The 21,243-nt window shown below is 49.0% G+C and overlaps 7 protein-coding genes across 7 annotated transcripts; 4 read left to right on the top strand and 3 right to left on the bottom strand.

Annotated features, from left to right (window-relative positions):
• Positions 1-116: 116 nt before the first annotated feature.
• On the top strand, positions 117-2,495 carry RhiXN_09775 (defects in morphology protein 1, precursor; the record flags this gene model as incomplete). Its single annotated transcript, XM_043329591.1, has 8 exons — positions 117-258; positions 312-826; positions 880-965; positions 1,021-1,072; positions 1,125-1,178; positions 1,230-2,121; positions 2,174-2,360; positions 2,417-2,495. The coding sequence occupies 8 exons, from the start codon at positions 117-119 to the stop codon at positions 2,493-2,495; spliced, it is 2,007 nt and encodes a 668-aa protein (XP_043182425.1).
• A 108-nt stretch (positions 2,496-2,603) lies between these two features.
• RhiXN_09776 (alpha-L-arabinofuranosidase) lies at positions 2,604-5,631 on the bottom strand (the record flags this gene model as incomplete). The annotated part of the gene is made up of 20 exons (XM_043329592.1): positions 2,604-2,846; positions 2,910-3,026; positions 3,083-3,186; positions 3,238-3,266; positions 3,323-3,442; positions 3,495-3,691; positions 3,750-3,771; positions 3,823-3,833; positions 3,894-4,105; positions 4,164-4,185; positions 4,240-4,281; positions 4,336-4,358; positions 4,411-4,445; positions 4,503-4,510; positions 4,566-4,603; positions 4,656-5,036; positions 5,086-5,243; positions 5,304-5,378; positions 5,431-5,444; positions 5,500-5,631. The coding sequence occupies 20 exons, from the start codon at positions 5,629-5,631 to the stop codon at positions 2,604-2,606; spliced, it is 1,983 nt and encodes a 660-aa protein (XP_043182426.1).
• Positions 5,632-9,255: 3,624 nt separating this feature from the next.
• RhiXN_09777 (C2H2 zinc finger) lies at positions 9,256-11,032 on the top strand (the record flags this gene model as incomplete). Its single annotated transcript, XM_043329593.1, has 4 exons — positions 9,256-10,028; positions 10,080-10,407; positions 10,458-10,857; positions 10,911-11,032. The coding sequence occupies 4 exons, from the start codon at positions 9,256-9,258 to the stop codon at positions 11,030-11,032; spliced, it is 1,623 nt and encodes a 540-aa protein (XP_043182427.1).
• A 1,078-nt stretch (positions 11,033-12,110) lies between these two features.
• Positions 12,111-12,454, top strand: RhiXN_09778 (uncharacterized protein; the record flags this gene model as incomplete). Its single annotated transcript, XM_043329594.1, has 3 exons — positions 12,111-12,127; positions 12,184-12,267; positions 12,331-12,454. 3 exons carry the CDS (start codon positions 12,111-12,113, stop codon positions 12,452-12,454), a joined length of 225 nt encoding a protein of 74 aa, XP_043182428.1.
• Positions 12,455-13,210: 756 nt separating this feature from the next.
• Positions 13,211-15,572, top strand: RhiXN_09779 (something about silencing, SAS, complex subunit 4; the record flags this gene model as incomplete). The annotated part of the gene is made up of 3 exons (XM_043329595.1): positions 13,211-13,790; positions 13,853-14,103; positions 14,154-15,572. The coding sequence occupies 3 exons, from the start codon at positions 13,211-13,213 to the stop codon at positions 15,570-15,572; spliced, it is 2,250 nt and encodes a 749-aa protein (XP_043182429.1).
• Positions 15,573-15,710: 138 nt separating this feature from the next.
• On the bottom strand, positions 15,711-18,347 carry RhiXN_09780 (alpha-ketoglutarate dependent xanthine dioxygenase; the record flags this gene model as incomplete). The annotated part of the gene is made up of 9 exons (XM_043329596.1): positions 15,711-16,357; positions 16,410-16,558; positions 16,829-16,884; positions 16,943-17,251; positions 17,305-17,629; positions 17,682-17,803; positions 17,860-18,018; positions 18,079-18,141; positions 18,189-18,347. The coding sequence occupies 9 exons, from the start codon at positions 18,345-18,347 to the stop codon at positions 15,711-15,713; spliced, it is 1,989 nt and encodes a 662-aa protein (XP_043182430.1).
• Positions 18,348-19,005: 658 nt separating this feature from the next.
• Positions 19,006-20,437, bottom strand: RhiXN_09781 (uncharacterized protein; the record flags this gene model as incomplete). The annotated part of the gene is made up of 8 exons (XM_043329597.1): positions 19,006-19,171; positions 19,227-19,316; positions 19,373-19,488; positions 19,545-19,673; positions 19,732-19,840; positions 19,891-19,998; positions 20,053-20,276; positions 20,333-20,437. 8 exons carry the CDS (start codon positions 20,435-20,437, stop codon positions 19,006-19,008), a joined length of 1,047 nt encoding a protein of 348 aa, XP_043182431.1.
• Between the last annotated feature and the right edge of the window lie 806 nt (positions 20,438-21,243).

Consider the following 21,243-nt stretch of genomic DNA (forward strand, 5'->3'; position numbering starts at 1 on the left):
TATTTGTTACAAGAATGGTTACAGTTGTTACATTCCGATCAAGAACCAGCGATCGGGGGTGGTGTTCCTGTCTCGGCAGTTATATAAGGAACATGATGGTTGTGCTGGTGCCCAAAATGTCCGACCGTACTGACGATGAGTACGAATTCACTGAATTCACTGAAGATGAGCTACGTGCCATAGACTCGACCGCCGAAGAAGCTCTTCGTGGTGCATGGCCGCCCTCTTCTTCGAGCCCTCAGCTGGCTACTCGTTTGGGTGAGTTGGACCATCTCCAAGAACTCAAGTAGGTAATTTGGTGGCCTATTTAGATTTAGAAAAATTTGCGGAGGGTCCCCGCTCTAGAAAATCTTCTGGATTTTCTCACTTCGAACTCACAGAAGAGGATCTTCAGCAGATTGATTGCACCGTGGCGCGTCTGGCACCCGGCGTTGACGAAGGCTCTGGGCGTGGCTCTGACTCTAGGGGAGAGCCAGTGGCGCAATCTATACGACCTTCGCTGTCTTACGTAGAGGTTACAATCGACTCTCCTGTACCACCGGCACTAGTTGCATCACCAACTCCTACATTGGGGCGCAGCCCCTCTCAAAGTGCTCCCGAAATGCCTTCGCTCTATTCTCAGTTTCGTGCCTTTCGCAACTCTTTATCTGTGTCCGACTTGGTTGGCCCCGCCTGGTGCGAAGTTCAGTTTGAATATGGTCTCCGGGGCAAACGACATCTGTCACCCTCGCTGAGACCTGAAGCATTCGAAACTCGCTCTGGCAAAAAAATCCGAGTTCAACGAGAGGTGGCAGTCAAAAACGACCGCGTCTTAAAAAAGGGAACCGTGAGTCAATTAATGGTATCTTAGGTTCTTTTGATCCTCACGCAACTGGGTAGGCGGTCCACAAAAAGCTCGAGCGGGAGATACGCCCCATTGAAGTAAAGATTTCTCCCAAGACCCGCGAGGATGTGTGGGGTCTAAAGTAAGCAGAGTATATGCCAAATCATTCAACTTGGCTAAAAGGTAGTCATGAACAGGCTGTTCAATATGATTTCGAATATTCGTGTCTTGATAGACGAAGGCTGTTGCGTAGGTATCCTATCTAGTCTGGGATAAGGCACCCATTGATGTGGTTGTACAGAGGGAAATGCCAGTCATTGGGTTTGTACATGGGCACTTCGTCAACGGGGTTATCGTAAGTAAAGTCAAAGTTGATGTTTTGTTAGTTTAGCCTTATATTTCCAAGGATGAGATGACTTGCAGTCTTGACATACCAAAATCACCAACTTTTCCTGGAGGATTCGCCAGTCAAGGGCAACCAGCTATTGCCACATTAGGCTCAAGAACCGCTATTTGTATTTTGGATAACAAAACTCGAGGAGTAAATAGCCTACCCCAACCGCGAGATGCGTTTCAGTCACGCCTTCAATTGATGCTCTACAGGCGACTGTTGGATATGCTTTTGATTCCTGGAGGTCCCGAACCGTCAACCTCGTCTAGGGAAGACCTTGCGAATGAGCGGAGACTTTCATTTCATGAAGTCTGGGCTCATCATTCTCTCAACTCTGATGCTTGTTTTTCGCCTTCATTCTTGCAAGAAAGCGCTTTACTCGTTACGAGTAACAACCTTGGACTTGCAGCAGAGAATGCTGTGTGTCTCAAAGACTTGGAGAATGTGTGGCATACAATTGTCAACGAGCTGATTCATACTATTGGTCCGGGAGAACAAGACAGCATGATATCGGAAACGCTGAAATTGGTTTATCGACGACGCGGAGCATCCAAAAAGAGATCGACTCATACGGATGAAGGCTCTCAGCCGCTGAATAGATACCGCTCATCTAAGAGGTCATGCGATGACCAGGGATACAACAAGACGGGTCGAGCAGAGTCCGAAGACGTGGAGTTGCAGCGTGCGATCCGCGAGTCTCTCAGTCATGGTGTGCAGTCCGATGGCCTTACAACACAAGACGAAACTAGCGAGATTATCCGGAGACAGACGAAAGACGAAGGCCAGGAGTCGATACAGGAAACGGGCGATCCTATCTACGTACCAAGCGGCCGGACCTCATTCGAGAATGACTTGCAGCGCGCGATCGAAGAATCAAAGAAAAGTGTCTCCAAGCAAATGGGAAAAGGTAAGGATCGTAATGCATTCGGGTCTGCACTACTGGCTGAAGCAAGAGTTAGGTCCATCGTTGCTTTCTCGACCTGTATCGGATTTCAAGGACGAGCGAGATAATGGAGACATTATCGGCACAGTCGAGTTTGCCCACGATGATGTATTACTTGATAATCATTTGAATAGCGTACTTGACTTTTGGCATGATCGACGCCCTCCAAAAGGCGTGGATCTAGAAGATGCAGGAAGATGCAGGTGAGCATCCGGCCTTGCACAGGGTACCCGACAACCTAACTTGGTCCTTGGTTTAGATACTGCGAGTTCTCTGACGGCTGCGAATGGTTAGAATCCAAATCCAAAGATATTTCACAAGGATATCCAAGACAATGAGTTTGATTCGGCCAGTATTTTTAGTGCATATGTTTCATATATTTATTGATCATGTATTTATAGCTAGGTGCGCAGATGTATTTTCACGTGCAATCCTACTAGTTTTCCCTACCAATTAACTGGAAGTTTGAATACCGCCACACTGTACGCTGGGAACGTGTAATTGAGGACAGTACTACCGGAAGCTACTTTGAGACTAGTCGTTTTCGGCAACACTGCATTGGTGGTGGTAAGCGTGTTTGATACATTGGCCATCGGTGCGGAGAGGACTGTGATACTTGAAGATCTGCCTGCAAGAGGGAAACCAAAGGCGAACGATGCAATGAACGAAGAATTGGCAGTATTGGCAGCCTGAAATGATACAGCGATGCGATTAGAAATGGTCAGATCATTCCTAGTGTACAAGATGCAAACCTTTAGATAAACTATCTTGTTCTTTATATCGTGACTAGCAACCCAGTGTAGAGGCACGTCAGCACTGGGTGCAGGCGAAGTTTTGATCACATGTGTGCCGAGGTTGGTAGAGAACATCTACAATAATAAAAACTGAGTGCCAATCAAAAATCACTAGCGCACACTAGACCTACGTGCTGCGCATAGTAAGAAGCTGATTTTACAATATCACCTGCATCAAATGTGATTATATCCGGTGTCCATTGCCAACCGTTGATGTGCTGTAAGCTAGGAGCATCTAACATGACACATTAGATTAGAGATTCAAAACTACCGGCAGGATACTTACATGCCGAAGCAAAGATCACATCCGAATTACTAATAGTTGGGAGATCTTAGCTGTATAAATCTCAAAGCGCTATTTGACTACCCACCGCTCGAGGCCGGTCATATATGCCGCTTCAGCAACTGCGCCTTGTAATGTTGGATATTCCAATCGACCGCAAGAAAACTCGCCGAGAAGACACGAGGAGTTTGTCGACGTCACAGCATACCTGCGGTGATGTAAGTATATTTCCCCACACAGCATCAAGTGTAATAACGTACTCTCCAATAAAGAGGTGTGTGCCATTGCGGGGGTATGTATCATACTGTAGCGCTCTCTCAATGAACCATTCTGGGGTGTTGTATTGATGGAAATCGAGGTAAGTATATGCAGGATCAAGGGCCGTGTCAGGAAGGGATGTCGCAAGATACTCAAATCCACTATCGGGGAAGGCAGCTTTCAATCCTGTGACAAATGCCTGGGAAAGAAGGTTCAATAACACTATCAACACGCGGCAGATATGAATAACCACATACCCTCCAGCGATATTTGACATAACTGTGAAAGATATGTGAGTATTGCATCTCGGATCGATAGAATCATGCTCACGTATCTACCCCCTTCATCAAGAAACTACATGTAAGCACAACTGGACACTTGCGAACTGGTTAGTCACTCACAAAAAAGTCTTCGTTTCCAATTTCAATATATTTAAGTTTATATGGTTCCGGGTGCCCATACTGGGCTCGTAACTTTGCCCATTCATTTGTTTTCGCGTCACCAGTGATGAAGTGAATTTCGTTGATGACCTCTTGCACATAGGGCTGAATTTCAGCTTCTGGGACAACAGGAAATGTGGACAGGTCGGCGTAGTCCCCAATGGAGAGGCCAGCTGAGATAGTCACTTGAATAAGCCAACGTGTGTACATGCAATCCTTATCCACACTTACCCCAGACTCCCAGGATAGGTTCCTGAACAGTGATGTCAATACACGTGGGTTAATTTGAGGTGCTGATGCTGCTCACCGCACCAAGGTCTTCCGCCCAATTGAGATATTCCATGAGGCCCTGTACAGATTAACCTTCAACCAAATGCCAAAATATTTGTCCTGAGATATTCACCAAGCCATCGGTATTGGGATAACCTATGGATTTATATAAGTGCCGCGAAACATATCAACCCGACCTCGCACATACCCCAATCAGCAAAACGCCCCGGGCGGTTCTCGATCCTTTCGGTCGAATACAGGGCTCAGTGAATGCTAATACCAAAAATACAAGCAACTTACGGGCCAATCTATAATACATAGAAAGTGTCAACCCAGTTCTAGAATCAGTTAGAATGTGCCTACAGTTTCATTCCACTTCCAACGCCTATCAATTGCATGACCTGTTACCCATACGTCAGGTGCAGTCGTGATCGAGACACAAATGCGCCATACCTTCCAGATTGTTTCCACCGGGGAATCTCCATACTCCGGGCTTTGTAGCGGCTAGAGCCTCTGCTAGATCGACTCTCATTCCATTTGGCCTGTTACGGTATGTGGGAGGAAAAAGAGAAAGCAGCCCGAAATAAACATTTTTTCCGGCCGCGCTTGATCCGTCGACCGTAACACGGAAGAAATTATTGTTATTCGGAGCTGACTTTGTCGGTTTGAACTCAAAAGTAAACTTCCTCCACGAGGACGATACCCCTTTAAGTGTTTTTGTTGCATAAGTCGTACCAGATTCCGACACTAACGAAACGGTGACGGATCCGGTATAGCTGTCAGATTTGGCGTACAACGACCCGGTATATTTCCATCCGGACTGTACTTTGATCCCTACATAATTAATTTAGTACGTTAGCCAAGGTTTTCCCTAGGATGCAACACAACTTGCCCCAATATCCGGAGTTCTGGAACCCAACTGACCCAGTCACACCTGTGGGAACCGCAACCTGCAGGGAATTGGGCAACGCAGTCGAAACTCCAGGAGTGTTATTCGTTACATCAATGGTAGCGCCTCGATAGGCGCTCCATGCTGTGAGGCTAGGTGACGCGAGTCAGTGTAAAGACAACTAACCTAGAATATTATTGAACATTACTTACGCCTCGGAAGTATGTGGAGAAACCGCTTGGAATGCCCGGTTTTGTAAGAGCTCTCCATATAAGCCTCCATCGCCACTGAAATAAGTTGAGGTCAAGTAGATGGGGTTATTAAACTAATGGCTCTTACCTGTGGTTGATATCCTGCAAAAGATGACGGATCAGAGAAATTTAGGTTGACTCAGAATATACCACTAACCTCCCACATATACCCATACAGAGTAGAAGGAATCGCATGGGTGGTGTCCTTTGTCACTTGAATTTTCAAGGCTGACTGGGCAAGAGCCCCAGCCGCCAGAGCTGCGAATAGTACCTTAGAAGCAAGTGTCATCCCCTGGCGTGTTCAAAGGCGCATAGGCGAATGACGCTAGCCTTCTAGGCCTTTTATCGGGTCTTTGAGCCTGCTGACGGTCCCCGCAAGATAATTAGTCCTGGATAAACATATGGTCAAAATACCGCATAGAGACTATTGCCCGTATTCTTGAGAAGAAGACATCTGAGAAGACATAGCCAAGTAGCTTCGATAGTCGTATAAAAGCCGGACGAGGTCTTTATTTGGATCAGAGACCGACGACTATACCAAGGTGGACACTACTATTCAAATTAGATTTTCCGCCTTATACAATCGGAACAGAATTTTCGGGTTATGTGTTCAAGAATGTCCGAGAGTCCGCACTTCCAGCGATAACCTGGTGAATTTAGGGTAAGACCTTTACCCTCTTGGCGCTTCTACTACAAACTAGCTGGCTCACGTGTTTTAAATATGAATAATAATAAAAAAAGAAAGCTGGCTCACGTGAGATTCAGTGGATTATGCAACAGGCACAAAGATAAAATGGCTAAGGCACCGGTACGGTTCATTAGGGCGCCCCACACCATTCATAGCAAGGATATATGCCGTTAGCACTTTACCTTCATAAAATGTGGCAAATTAAACCCATTGGCTGAGTGGCATCAGCTCCAGTATTCACATGAGTCTGCAAGAACGTGGCAGCCTTTCAAACATGATTTCATTGTTTGTCAATGGGGCGTTTACGCCTGGCACAGCTGACAATCTTTGTGCACGATGCCGGCTATGTTGGCCCAAACTGGATGAAGCGTGTCAAATTATAGTGTTCTTCGCTGTGGCTCCAGATAGCCTAAATTTTGTTACTCAGCTGTCTGATCCGACTGCCCACTGGCTCACCTCGTCTCTACTCCCCGTTCGGCATTCGGGACGTCCTAGGCACGATTGCAGTCGCATTTGATATGGGTATGCTATACTCAAGCTCGAAATAGATTATCCCTAGGATCGATCGAACTCATCGAAACGGTAGCAAGCATAAAAGTAGATAATCTTATCCATCCCTTCAGACCGAGTTCTGAGCTTCACTTAAACCTTGCACCGCATGTACCGGAGATCTACGAGATCGTTTTGCTTCCCACTTCTGAGCCATCATCTCGTCTTCGGTCAGTAGGAAGTTGGAACTCGCGAGACGCACTCTCGTCTATGTAAACATTCTGCGATGCTAAGCTTTCGGCATATCCGACATCAAGATTGAATCCTCGTTCCAAGCCGGCGGAGGGTGTCGAAAGCAAGTATGGTATTGGAAATTCCCAGTCTCTGTTATCTAGGCGAGATACTTCCGTCCCATATAAAGTAGCTGTGTCGTCGGTTTCAGACTGGCTCAAATTATTTGTGATTCTCGCCTTTATCCATATGTAGTGCCCGCTTATTCCGCCCCGGACAAAACCCAGCTATCATGTAAATTCGAGACGGGATTAACCCTTCACATATCATTGTGGCTCACTTGAATATCAAAGTGGGGTGCGTGAGCTTCTTTCATCGAGATCTTGGTAAAGTGTGCGATTTGTCTATTGTAGGGATACGTCCTTTTGCACCAAGTATGGGATACAGCTTGTTGCAATGTTTTACGTATATACTCAAGCTACTGCTACCGTTGGGGCATGCATTGTTCTGTTGTTCGCACTCGGCAGACCGGGCAGGATGGGTATGCGAGACCAAGCGGACACTGGGGTAATTTGCTCTTGTTCCCTTGGTCATCGGAGGTATACTCAAACTCGAAAAATTTACCAGGCGAATATTGCAATTGCTCGCGTGGTTGTAATAGCGACCAGCTTGAAGATGAGACGACCAACTCAGCAGGCTGAAATGGATGACGCACCCCGTGTGCCCAAATTCTACAGATCGGGCAGTGAATCACGTATAATTATACAGAAGAAATTTATGCAAGGTTGTCTCGGTAACTCCGAGAGGCAAGCTGAACGTATTCGGGTCCCATCAATTCGTGGATGTAACGATACCTGTATTTCACCAGGATGGCCGTACTTGTTAGGTATTCTCGGCGCCTCTTTCCCGGTCGAAGCTGTTCCCATGACTCGCCACGCCCACGAGTACGGTTCAAATGTCCCGAACCCTCTGCCAGTATCTACGAAAGCCCCATGCCCCGATGAACTTTATCAATCATTAACAACGGTCGTTTTTGTCTATCGGCTTCATTTTCAATGTCAGCTCAGAGTTATAAATCAAATCTGTTTCCAATGTGCACCACTGAAAGCGGCCAAAAGCTGGGCATGATCTCCAAAGCCTGATTTCGCCATCGGCTGAGAGATCTGAACAACGTGTTACATCGCGCAGTTCGCTGCCGGGCCTCCGATTACATGGCACGCTAAGGCTTGAGCACCCGGAAATCCGGCACGATGTTGTCAGATATATGAATTGCAAACAAGACCAAGCAAGCCTGAAAGGGAGGAGAGGTATTCGGACTAAGCCATCCCAGGTGAACTACTTGGATCGTCCGTGTGTTCCTGGGTCAGGTTGCACTGCCAAAGCTGATGGCCACATAACATCGACGGCTCTTGCCCTCGTCCCTCACAAACCCATCGCAAACCCATCGCATCCTGTACTACGGACTTGGGCTGACACATCCGCGTGAATATATCCTCGCGATCCGACTAGCCATTTCACATACTATCTATCACCCAAGCTATATATCCGTTGAGCGCTATCCCCCTTTGCCAACCAACAACTCACCACCCACCAACCCCGCGCTCTGCCTGCCGTTCGAGGCCAACCGAGCCCAACGACTGCGACGACCCCGCAACGCCCGGTCTTACGTATTCCACGATCTATTTCGCACCCAGGCCTTGCAATTGCCTGAACACCGGTCTCCCTCGCAGCACCCCATCCACCGGCGAACCCCACCCACCGTTCCCGACCTCAATATATCGCCAAGTGACCGGCCCTGGCGAGCCCATTATAATACCCTGCTCCCACTGACGAACACCGGCCATAAGCCGACGACCTTCGTACGACTCTGAACGCTATCTATTCATCGGTCTATACCACACCGGCGCTTGTTTACCACAGCACAACACAACACATCCAACAACATGCAGACCACTATGACCTCGGTGAGTTGTGTTTCTGTTTGACCCGGCGGGTATAGTATGGCATGGCATGGGTTGGACGGAGACAAGGCCTGTGCAGATCTTGCTTCCGCCGGCGCCTTGGGTGCCCGGAGCCGGATGCCACGCATCAATCCCGCCGCTATTTTGTTGATTCCATTGTCTAATCAATGCTAACTACATGTCTTTCTATTGCACCCTGCTTTGCCCACACATTGCCCTTGATCACGTGGTCACTTGAATTGAACCAATTAAATCCCGCCCATCGCTGATCCCCGACCCCCTGCATTTGCCGCCCCTTTTGGCCACGATGGGACTTGCCCTTTTGGGATTATGGGGGACTCGATGAACGTCTGCCAACTCCTGTTGTGCTGCTCGATCTTTGGTGATCTTATTTGCCCGTAAGTTTGCTCGATGCCCCTAAGTGACTCCCCTCGCCTGACGTATATAACCCCTGGGTCGCCTCTCCTTTTCGCCCGACTATACCTGCTCCCCGCTCTATCTCTGGTTCACCCCTGGTCACCGCACTCCTTTGTCTTGCTTCAAAATGGAACAAAAATGTATCCTCGTCCTAAAGCGTGCCCCCGATGGCTCGATGCACGTCTACTCCCAGCATCAGTCACACACACCCTACGTCCCTGTTCCAATGAACATTCCCTCGAACCCTTCGTATGTACAAAGCCTCACATCTTATGGAGCGAAGCACAACGCCGACGGCCATTACCCGATCTTGTCTATGCCTATGAGTCATTCTTACACCACCTCTTCAGTCATGGCCCACGCTCCGGTTGGGTTCAGCTCATCACTCCCGACATCGATATCGGCACCGATTCCCATTCGGCGTCACACCCTCCCTCACATTGCTTATCCTGATTATGGACGCGAAGAGCCCTACGAGCAAACCAGTCCTCAGTCCTACGACGGCTCAATTCAATCCCCAGTCTCGGTCCAATCGCCGAATGAGCGCTCGTTTTCGGATACCGAGTACGAGGTAACGGCGTCATATGCGGCCCCAGTCATGTCGACTCCTTTCCGTGGCGCGACTGCTGTTATCAACCCGGGCACTCCTTATACTGTGCACCGGTCTCGCGCCCACACTCAGGAAGGCTCGGACGGTAGCAACTCGGGTTGGCGCACTGTTGCTGCAAATCTCATTGATTGGAATGGCAGAGCACACGGTGGTCACTCTCGCGACAGTTCTTCAGGATCTACCGTATCCAACGCGACCGCCGTTGGCGAGCAACTCTCGAGCTCGTTGCCTTACCCTATGACTGGGTCCCACTCGGACTTTCCCATGACCCCGAGGACGGTCAACCCAGGGTGCGTTATCAGGTTGATCTCTGAATCTACGTAAAACTCATTTCCCTATAGGTCGTATCACGATCATGACTATTACGAGCCCCCACACGTACGCTCCTTCAACCCAGCCTCACCCCCTTCGGCCTACTACGAGGCTTCACAGTCGCCCAATTACGTACTTTCCCCGTCTTACCCCTCGTCCCAATACCAAGGCAGCTTTGGGTCGCCCCAATCCATTAGCCCAGTCGCGCTCATTGGCTCTCAACACCCGCTTGTCCCAAAGACCGAGACTTTTGAACCTGACCTGGCCTCGGCTTACTCGAGCAATCTCTGGCAGCAACCGCGCGGCACTCTGGATAGCCTGCAGGAGGATGACGATAAAGATTCGAGCGTAGATGACGTAAGTCGCAGTGTATGCGCCGAGCATCTCAGTTCTAATGTTCCATTTAGGATGCCAAGTCACCATCTCCAGATAGCTCCTTGCCGAATACTCCGGCTGCTGTCGAGTTGGCTCTTCCTCCTGTTGTTCCTTCTCAGCCGTTTACTAGTGATGCGGCTCGCGTCACGTCGACCAGCCCACCACCACCTGTCGACTTTGATATCCAGATCACGAGCACCGGCAATATCCGAATGCCCAGGTCGTGTCGGAACACCGTGCCCGTTCCCATTCCAAACTTGACCAAGAAGAGTCGAGGACGCCGAGTTCCCACCAAGCTTGTTACGGTTCCCTCGACTGGGGTCGGCAAGAGTGCTCGGACGTTTACTTGCACCGTGGATGGATGTGGAAAGTGTTTTAATCGTGGCGAGCATCTGAAGCGCCACATCCGCAGCATCCACACGGATGAGAAGCGTAAGTTTTTAGGTTCTTTTATTGTTGTATACATGCTTATTTCGGATCTCCAGCCCATGTTTGTCCCGTACAGAAATGTGGCAAGACTTTCAGCCGTCATGATAACCTCTGCCAACACATGCGGGTTCACGGGAAATTCTCCGCACCAGCTGATGGTGGCTTGAGCGACTTTTAACGACCTTCCCTTTGGCGAATCAACTTGCAACTTGATGAAAACTGAATAACTGAAGACTGAATGAATTGAATATCCTCGACTTTTTTTTGTATCTTTCACTGCGTCGATAGGACTGGCGTCCATTGTGTCATTACCAGCATTATCATTCACTCATCCATCCCATCCCATCCTGTTTCGAGGTCTCATCTGCAATACGCTTTGTGCGGGAAACCGCTTGTTTTCATATTTTTTATGGCATACTCTCTATTTTTTCGTGTGTCGTGTTGACAGTAGTTTCAACTACCGTCACCACCTCCCATCGCCAATACCCTTTCTCGCGCCTCTACTTTTTGTTTTTGTTTTTGTTTTTTGTCTTTGCCTTTCCACCCACCCCACCCCACCCCACTTCCATCATCCCTGTCCCTTCCTTTATCTTATGCTCGCATACATGTCGAGTGCTTTCCAGTGTAGTTATTAGCCACCCTGGGTTCGGTTTCCATATTGCGTTTCCTACTACCTTCTGAAGTCTTGAATAATACCGGCTTGCTTGTTTATGCTGCCTGTTTGTACTGTACTTGGCTTGGACTACGCGTACAGTTAATTCTTTTGAAATGATACTGTGCTGATTTCACTGAATTAGTTCGAATCACTGGACGACTCAGATGTCCGATGTCCGATGTCCGAGATCGATATATTACAAGAACAAGGAACGATGGGATCTAGTTCAATCGAAGTGGCACGGAGTGAAGTTACAGTACATGCGGGCGAGCATCTACGCCAATAAAACTCGATGGCGAGACGTTTCTGAGCAGTGCAAGATTGGGCGCATCGTGATCATTGTCCAATATGTCTCGAGGAATGCTATGTGTAAGGATGTGGCAATCTGAACCAGGATACATATGCGCCTACGTACGTGTGTAACGGGGTAATTGTGCACTGTGATGACGTCAATGCGTTCAGTCTGGGGCTTGTTCGATCATGTTATGACCTTGTTAGACCCAGCTACCACCATCGTTATATCCTCGAGCTTCTAACTGGGTCATATTGTCGTAATCCATACCATAATTGTGCCTGTTGAGAAACCTACCCCGCAGAGACCATGTCAGACCCCGCACAGTAAGTCAGCGGCCATACTCACCCATGATCCAGCAACTCACACTGCCATTGATCAGAACATCACAAGAGCAAGCGCCAGGTCAAGGGCCCAGGACCATTGACCCTGCGCGCTTGAAGGCCATGAAGGAGGGCGTGGAAGCGTAAGTCTTCACACAAAAGTCTGTGGCTGCACTCTAATCCTATTCAAAACTTTAAATATGCAGGAAGTATGCCGGAACACAAGAGGCTCTCGAGCGTAACAAGCAAGCCGCTGAAGAAGATAGTGGAGAGCGCAAGGGATTGCGAGCCAAGCATATGGAAGGGATTGTGAAACATCATGATGACTGAGATCGGGAAATTGATACGCACCAGTATAATGTTATGATTGAAGCACAAATATACAGATTTAATGGGATTAGTGATTTATCCTCTGTCGGTCGAGCGTTGTATCTGATCTGATTTAAGGGCAGGCCGGCGACAAAATGCATATGGGTACGAATACGCTTGGAGATCTTAGTTGTTTACCTATTTGTCCTGCCAAACATGCATCTTATCTTATCTAACGGTTCCAAGGCGTACCTTCCCCGACAACTTGCGAACGGATCTACCCCCACTCGATAGTCTAAAATCACCAGAATTATTCATTTCGCCGTTTATTTTGTTCGGAGAGAGCAGTAAACAATTCCTACTGGTCATACATATTAACGATTGTTTAACTCGAGTGCCGACTTTAACTAAACCGCTCCTTCTCTAGTACGTCGCTGCTGCTCCTTATAACCTGATGTTACTAACTAGTTTTACTGTGAGATAGTCCAAATCATTTCTGGAGGATACCTGGACTTGAATAAATAGTTGCCTTCTGAGAGAAGATCTCTCCTCTCTTCGTCTGACGGGGCTAGGTCCTCCTAGCAACCTTTCAATTGTGCGCATGCTTTATGGTCATATCTTGGCATGAAAAATGACTTGTTTGCACATAATATCACTGTTACATCAGTACTTATATGTACAAGCACTTTATTTTCTAGGAGAATTGTTACACACGTGCCCGACCTTAGGACATTGGCGAAGAACACGCTTCTAGGGATGTCAGATTACCATTCGTACATGAACGGCTATTCACCCTACCCTACCAACACCCACCAAGCTATTTATGCCGGTTCCAATGGTCACCTACCGGTAGCAGGGCCCGCTAACGATGTCCAACACCTCCGGCCGAGCCGAGGAGAGGGCTTGGATTACCACCATGATAGTGACCATTCATTTTCGCCCCAATCAGCACCACCCAACTACCTACAGTACACTCCTGAAACTGCATCTGCTTCTCAAAATATCGAGATTTCAGCTGCACCCCCTCCCTCTCCATCTTACAAAGCGCTTGGTAAACGACGGGCGTCTGCTGTCGATCCCCCTGCCATCACAATTGACTACCAACATGGCACTCCTGACTCTTCGTTTGCCAATGGGGGTCGGGCCAGTGCTACCCCACCTTATGTTGAGTCGACAGCACCTCGTAATAACAGACAAAAGGGTCGTCCAAAGGCGAGCTCGAGGACTGTACCACGAGCGCCTAAGGAGCCAGCATTGCGCCGCGTCATGCCTTCACGCCAGCGACGAGGTGCAACAGCGCATGGCGTTGGAAGCAACCCGATCGATACCATGATTATTGAGGCACGCCAGCGCGCAGGTAGTTATTTTATTCATTATGATGTTCGCAGACGAATTGAACCTCACATGCTTCCCGATCAGCTGAATATGTGCCCATAGTGGACCCGGATGCCGTATTTCTCATAACAACGGATCCCAAAGGGCCACCCATCGCCGGCCCTTCAAACGCTGGATCTGGGGGCGCCACCACAGGAAACGAGGATGAACGGTACTTCGAGCGAGAAGAAGTGGCCGAAAATATACGCCAGCAGGCCATCATCCAAACACCAGAGTTTTGTTTACTTTCTGAAGTCTATCAGCCGTCGTCTCGTCTTAGGACCCGGACCGAAGCGGTGCGTTATTTGCTCCGTTAATGCAAGACTATCGATTGAATCTATTACAGGACGTCTTTGACTCATCAGATGCGGCGTATGAGCGGCTCCACCGTAGACCCGAGATGCTCGAAAAACGACAACGGAGACGTGAAAAGGACAAGCTGGAACATGAGCGGTACAAACTCAAAGAGCGAGTTGAGCAGCTCCGTGCTATGGATCTCCAGCATTTCCGCGGGCTACTTTCATCTTCACATTCTGCCCCAGGCACAGAATCTAACCACGAGCTGGAATCAATACGCAGCGAGCTTCTTGCGCATGCAGACGATCTCATTCGACGTTATGATATACTCTTGCCGCCTGATCCCCGCGCGGCGAATGGACAGCGATTACGTCTGAAAGAATGGGAAGTCCGCCGAGAAGGGAATCGGTTTATACCCCTCACAGATGAAGCGGCTAGCGAACTTGCCGCAGCTGGTTTGTTGGATGAGCAATCCGCCGCCGAGGCTGCCGCCGCAGGGTTGCTGATCACCGCCGCAGGTCCTGGTTTACCGCTGGGGGGGAAGGGAGGAAAAGGCTATGGTGTTGGGTTCCAGGCCAATTTATTGCCAAGCGATACCGACGGCGAAGAGGATGTTGAAGGCGAAGGTGAAGGTGAATGTGAAGGTCATGTTGATGTGACGGAGCACGATGACGAGCTGGAGGTTAACGAATCCCCGTCGCCAACACACAAGGGTGAGGAAGAGCCCAGGGCTGAAAATGACATCCAGCCTTCGATCTCTCCCGTCCAAGAGCCTCCTCGGCCTTCTTCAGGCATGTTGAAGATCAGGCTCAAAGTTCCAAGGCCCTCTATTACCCCTAAGAGCTCAGATCTATCTCAAGACACAACCCGGGCGCCTTCAGAATCAGAGGCGCCAGTTCCCCAAGAAGAATGCCCGCCTAACATTCAGGAAGCTCCCACTATTGAAGTCCCGCAGTCACCTGGATCCCTTCCTGACGATGTGCCGCATAGCGTGAACTCTCCAATCGCTCAATTGGAAACTCGCGACATACCTCAGCCTACCGAGGATTATCCTACACCGACCCCATCGGTTACCTCGCTAAGTGGTGCAATTCCAGGACCGAATGCGAGTGTGTGGACCGAGTTACCCTACCATGACGTCCCTTATGAACACCAGCCTCGCGGAGTGCCCCGAGCGTCACCTGTTCCGCCAGTACATTCAACTCGTCGAGCATCTTCAGTGCACACCATGGTTGCGCCTAGAGTCAGAACTCCAGTAGCTTCTACTCCAGCACCTGTTGGGATACCCGTCCTTTTGGCTGCCGCTGAGCGGGAAGCCAACCAAGCCGCCGGACGCCGTGGACGCAATCTGCGGACGGCCGAGGCGTTTGGGGTAAAACTCCCACGAGCTTTGGAGGAAGAAAAGGAGTTTACTATACCTGGCGAGTGGATCGCACAGCACTTGATGGAAATGGAGATAGTTGATTAGGTATCGATTGATTTCGTTCAGGATACATTCTTTGTGGCATTGATCTCGTCTGTAGTCTGTATGCGTGTCCCAATAGCGTAGCTAGTACATAATGCAAAATGGATTATATTACGACCATTTTGGGGGTTACAACCAAAGCTAAGCAGGTGTCACAGAGTTAGACGGGCGTCCCTTGCTTAGCAGCATTTGGGCAGTATCGATCAACTTCTTTCTGTCCCCCGGCTGAACTGTCGGGTTGAATGCCAGAGCCAGACGTGCGCGCTCGATAGTTGTAGCATCTGCTTTCCCAGCTGCACCGACATCTTCTTTTGGCATCCATTGAGAATAGTCCCCGCCGATGGCCTCGCGTATACGTTGGACGGGGTCAGAGTGAGTTCCACCCTTTGTTGATAGGGATGGAGGCCGAGTTGTAAGTACGGTTAGACTGGTAAGGCTATATCTCCTGGGCGGAAGTTCTGCAGGAGTTAAGGGCACCTCGGGCTCCGTAGGCTGGGTTTGATCCATTCTAGCGGTCGAGCCTTTGGGGCGAAGTAAACGATTCGTCTTTTGAGGTACCCTAGCTCTGTTCCCGCGGAAGGGACCTGGTCTGTTGGTCGGTGATCGAGGACTTGAACTCCTTTCCTTTTGTTTAAGACGAATTGGACGGAGTTCGCTCATCTGGACATGAGGCTGGCGCTGTGATTCGGGGAGGCGTCGGTGCAGACGAGTGGACAAGAGCTGATCGACATGATCTCCTGTTCTTCCCATGTCCTTGAACGTAGGATTAAAATTTTTGCTTCTGCCTCCTGGTTAAGATCCAATTATTCGAGTCTTCTAGCAGAAAAGTAGTCCTCTTACCTGGACTTGTGATTCGGTCCAGCGAAATACCGTCAAGGTCCAATGCGCGAGGTGCTCGGCGAGGCTTGTCCGATTGATTTGGCACATTCGAGGTCGAGTGGATGAACCGGGCAAACCTCACAGCATTTCCTTGAAGAAAATTTTTTGATCTGCACAATTGCGAAAGATACATTGTAGACACAGAGACCAGGTCGTAATTTCCTAACCAAGACCCTGTAGGTGGTGGCAGTACGAAAGGAACCCGGCGCTAAGCAAGCCGACAATCGAGATTATTTCTCATGAACCCTCTCTATGCGGAGGTACGCGTTTCTGTGTACTATATGCTGCACGTTGTACAAATGATTACATTGAAGTTGCGCTATTGTCGCATAGATAGTCTTGGAATCAAATATCAAAACACTACCGAAATTCATGCCCACTTCTTCACGTCTTCGGCGCTGGGGCCGATAGGGTCCTCAGATGCAGCCAGATTGCACTGCGTACCATGATTGTTAGCATTTGAAGTACCAACGTAGATTTCATTCAAAACCCACCTGATGGAATGCTCGAACTTGATCAGGTGCAAATGCTCCGACTACTGAGTGTAGAACTCCACGATTGTGGAAAATAACCAAATCTTTCTCGCTCCAATCATGGGGATACACGAGCGAAGGAGCGATCGCAGGCCGTTGCATACTATAGAGTAACTCCCGAACCTGCCTCAGGTCGGTAAGTTCCGCACCATCGGGATAGAGTGCTCCTTCACGAGCGGCTCCTTCCGGGAGTGGATCCACGATAAGGGCGGCTACACCGCAGGGGTGGACCTGGAAGTGAAGCCCTCCAGTGACAGGATTCTTCCAGAGCTACATCCCAGATTATCAGCACGCACTTCTGAAATCAGTATTTACGTACTCACCACTGGGAAAACCTTGATCTTCTCCTTCTCCCAAGGAGGCAGTTCATTCAACGGTAGCTCCAATCCTTCGCTCTCAATTCCGAGTCCAGTGGGCATCGCGTGCGCAGGCGCCATCCACACATAAGGATGGGGAGCGTACCTCACTTTTGAGCGAACAGCAAGTGATTTGAGATGAGAAGGCAAGATGTCAAACATTGTAGCCCCCGAAACAAAAGCGGTGGTCCCCAATGGTACAGAAAGCTCGTCACCAGTGCCATCATCGTAGCGACACGTTTGGTGTTCACCAGCTGGAACGTTGATGGCATACAGCGTAGTGACCTTTGGTCTGTATTGATACTTTAGTCGTTTGTAACACTATTGGATAAGCCTTAGCTTACGGGGAAAGGTCGTAGAGAGCTGCATCAATGTGCCACCGGTAGAAACGTGTGTATTTGAGATCTTCTTCGTCCGGGATAGCGGTTTTGTGGAAGGTACGGTGGTGAGGATGCTTCAATTTCGCCTAAACCAAAAATAATCATTGGTAAGGGGAAGGCGGATTATGTGTAATTGAATCACCTCGGCGAGTCCCTCATGATCATACACGGTTCCATTTCCGATAAGCTGCACCTGAGGGACACGAGGGATGGTCTTAAGATCCGGATGTAACACAGACTTTTTCGTATTGCCCGTCTTGTTGTTCCCATGGCCGTAGCTTTCCGAGGTAGGATCAAACGCCTGTCCACCACGAGTCAATCTAAAGTCATCTACGGATCTGTTGGGCGGAGGGGGATATACCTTAGTTAGTCGGTATTGCTGTTCGGGGGAGAGGCTAGTGTTGCGAAACAGGAGAGCGTTGTACTATACAGAAAGTCTCCGTCAGTATGCAAACCCTCGGTCCGACAGACCCCCAGGCCACCAACCTTGTAGAGCAATTCTTCGATCTCTTTGAATTGTTCAGGCGTAAGATTTCCTACATCAACACCTTTCACCTCACGGCCAAATTCCTTGAATTTTGAGGCATCTGCAGAGGGAGGCAAAGGCAAGGGAAGAACTTCAATAGCCATAGCGACAAATATGTTATCTGAGTGGTGTGGTGGTGGAGTACTGTTGATTGTTATTGCCTTGGAAGAGATTTATATACCAAAGTGCGCCGAGAACCTCCGGGATTACCTGGACCTTCGAGATCTAAGCAACACGGATTGTATTAGATACCCGGACGTTTTCGGTCAACTTTGCGCTAAATCGGGCGCTCATTAACCCGAATTAGGCAATAGAATTGTCGATCCATCGGGCCTTCGACTCCATGAATTGGAGCGGTTGGCAGGCATCTTTCTGATCCACACACCAATCATATAATGAATGCATTATAGCAAGCCGATGCCGCTGATTGGGTTAGTCGGCCCCGACAAGTAACGGGCATCGACGTTCATAATCTAGTTAACGCCTCGGAGTTCCGAGAACATGCCAACCAAATGGCTACTGTGGAACTGCTAACTTGCAACCCGTTTCCGCATATAAATATAGCCCTGGGCACAAATCGGCCGAGCAAAGATAGACACAAATTCATATTAATGCTAAGCATACATATAAAGCAGTCGCACCTGCCAAGTTGAAATGCACTGGTCAGAAAAGGAAAGCATAAATGGAATCTATATAAATAAAACAGCAAGGGAAATGTGTCGTCGAAGTAGTAATTGAGCCAGTGCCCATCAATCGCCTTGTCTATGAAACGAGAGTTGTTTGGGTGCTTTCATTGGTGACGTTCACTGGGCCACTTTTCTCGGTGATAGCGGGGGTTTCGTCTACCATTGTGGATGCCCTGCTGCTAGCGCTCGGGGATAATGCGGGAGTGTTATAGGTTGCGTCATCCGTAACAGACTGTGTATTTCTGTAATAAACTTGATCAACACACAGCAATGATTTATTGACTCTCAGTAGCATACCCTTCAGTCTCTTCGCTACGTTTAGGATCTGCCTTAGCCTGTGGAACTATGTCGCGGCGATGGGAGCCATCCGCATTTAGTTTGCAGTGCCTGGATGATAGAGCAAGTTGATTGTATCACATGGGGCAGACAACAAATACACTCACGAGACAACTTGATCCCAGTAGCTCTTTGGCTCGAATTCATAATTGAATTCCCCGCCGATACCCGCATCAAGTTGTGAAGCAGGGACGAGCTCCAGCAGATTAGGATTGAAGCGCATCTATACCGAGGTGATTCAGCTACCGGTGTGACCGGATGTATATATGCTCTACAAACCTTATCCCGAGTAACGGGGTCGAGGAATGGACTAATACCCTTGTAGAAGAAGTTCAGGATTCCTGGTAGATTAACAACAATCGCACGGCCTAGCCGTTCAACATAGTGCTGCTGCAGGACTCCCAAGACCTACCACAATAAGTTTCAGTATACTGGTAGACTATCTATGCAATAAATTTCGACCGACCTTTCGGGCAACTCCAATGGAAGGGTTGGTTTTTAGAGTTGTAGATTTGTAGTCCACAATAATCATCATAGAGTCTTGGTGAGGTGGCATAAAGTCAATCGCTCGCTCACTAAAAGTATTACTAAGCAAAACCCCACAGCAACGACCAAAGTGACTTACAGGCAAAAGATCAGGTGGCGAATTTGGCGTGGACTCGTTTCTGTGTTCTCTCTACCTGGGCGCATGTATAAGATTGGCCTCCCATCGATATCAAAACCGTTCAAAATACTGTTTACCGGGGTAGGTTGTCAGTTGAGGCGCGCATGTGTTATGGGAGCATACATTTTTCCAGTCTCAGACTCGATCCTCACTTCTTCTGGTGGAATGAGATCCGGTTTATACTCTCGACGCCACGTCAAAGTTCCTTGCATGCGCTTCTTGCCATCCTCTAATTTCCATTTGGCTGCCCTCATGTAACGTCCGCAACACTCGGGATCATCAAGCAGCCAATGCCTCTCATGTTCATAGTATGGATCTGACTCGGGTAGCATTATGGATTTGGCGTACTGAATGATAAATGATATTAGTTGAAATTCTGGAAACGATGGGGAAAACCACGGACCTCTCTCAACTCATCAATCATGGCTTGCTGCTCGGGTGTGTATGTACGCGGCTTGGGCGCTACACCAGGTGCGGGTTCAGTCCAAACATGGTTAGAAGCGGCCATTGTGAATGTTGATGGAGGCGAGCGAGCGTTTTCGAGTGACGGGGTAAGGTGCGATTGCTAGGGTTAAGAGAGGTGGGGCGTGGGACCTTGTAGGTAATCGCGCTCTTAAAAGGTTTGTTCATCTCGGTTTCGGCGACTTGGAGTCAATAACGATCGGCGGCCGGCTTAGTCACCAAGGCTTGTCCCGGTGGCAAGCGCCGCCCGTGCTCCACAACCAACGCGCGCAACTACGACATCCATACGTCGACATCGAATGCATCTCGCGTGCATGACCCTGACCTCGAATCGAATGAATTGGAGTCCTACAACGCAATTCATCTCTCGATGCAACTAGGTCCAGACGAAGGTCTGCTGTTTCAGCCCTTTATTCGCGGTTTTGCGAACTCCTCTCAGTTGAGGCTCGCACTAACTTGCATCTGTACGCTTCATTCCTCGGGGATTCGCCGATACCACTAACAGGAATCACTCCCTTGATTGTTACATCCTAATCCCGCCCAGGACGGAGAATTCGCCTATTTTTTACCGATTCTTATTGCTCTGTGCTTCAAGTTCCCATCAGTACACTTCGACATGAACTGGGGCCACCCCCGCTCGCCTACTTTGGAAGAAAGCGGGGCATGAGACCGGAATATTGGTACTGATTTTGCCAAATAGCTGGACGTCCGAGCTCAATGGACATAACTGGACAGGATACTTGCTCCCTGTTGTCTTGGCCCCAGGTAAACATGCGAGACCCGGATCTAGAGGAATCAATGGTGGTGCTTACACAGTCGAAGGAATGGCCTGTGTCTCGGTGGCGACACGGC

This window comes from Rhizoctonia solani, chromosome 8, assembly GCF_016906535.1.
Source record: "Rhizoctonia solani chromosome 8, complete sequence".
In the NCBI taxonomy this organism is placed as follows: Eukaryota; Fungi; Basidiomycota; class Agaricomycetes; order Cantharellales; family Ceratobasidiaceae; genus Rhizoctonia; species Rhizoctonia solani.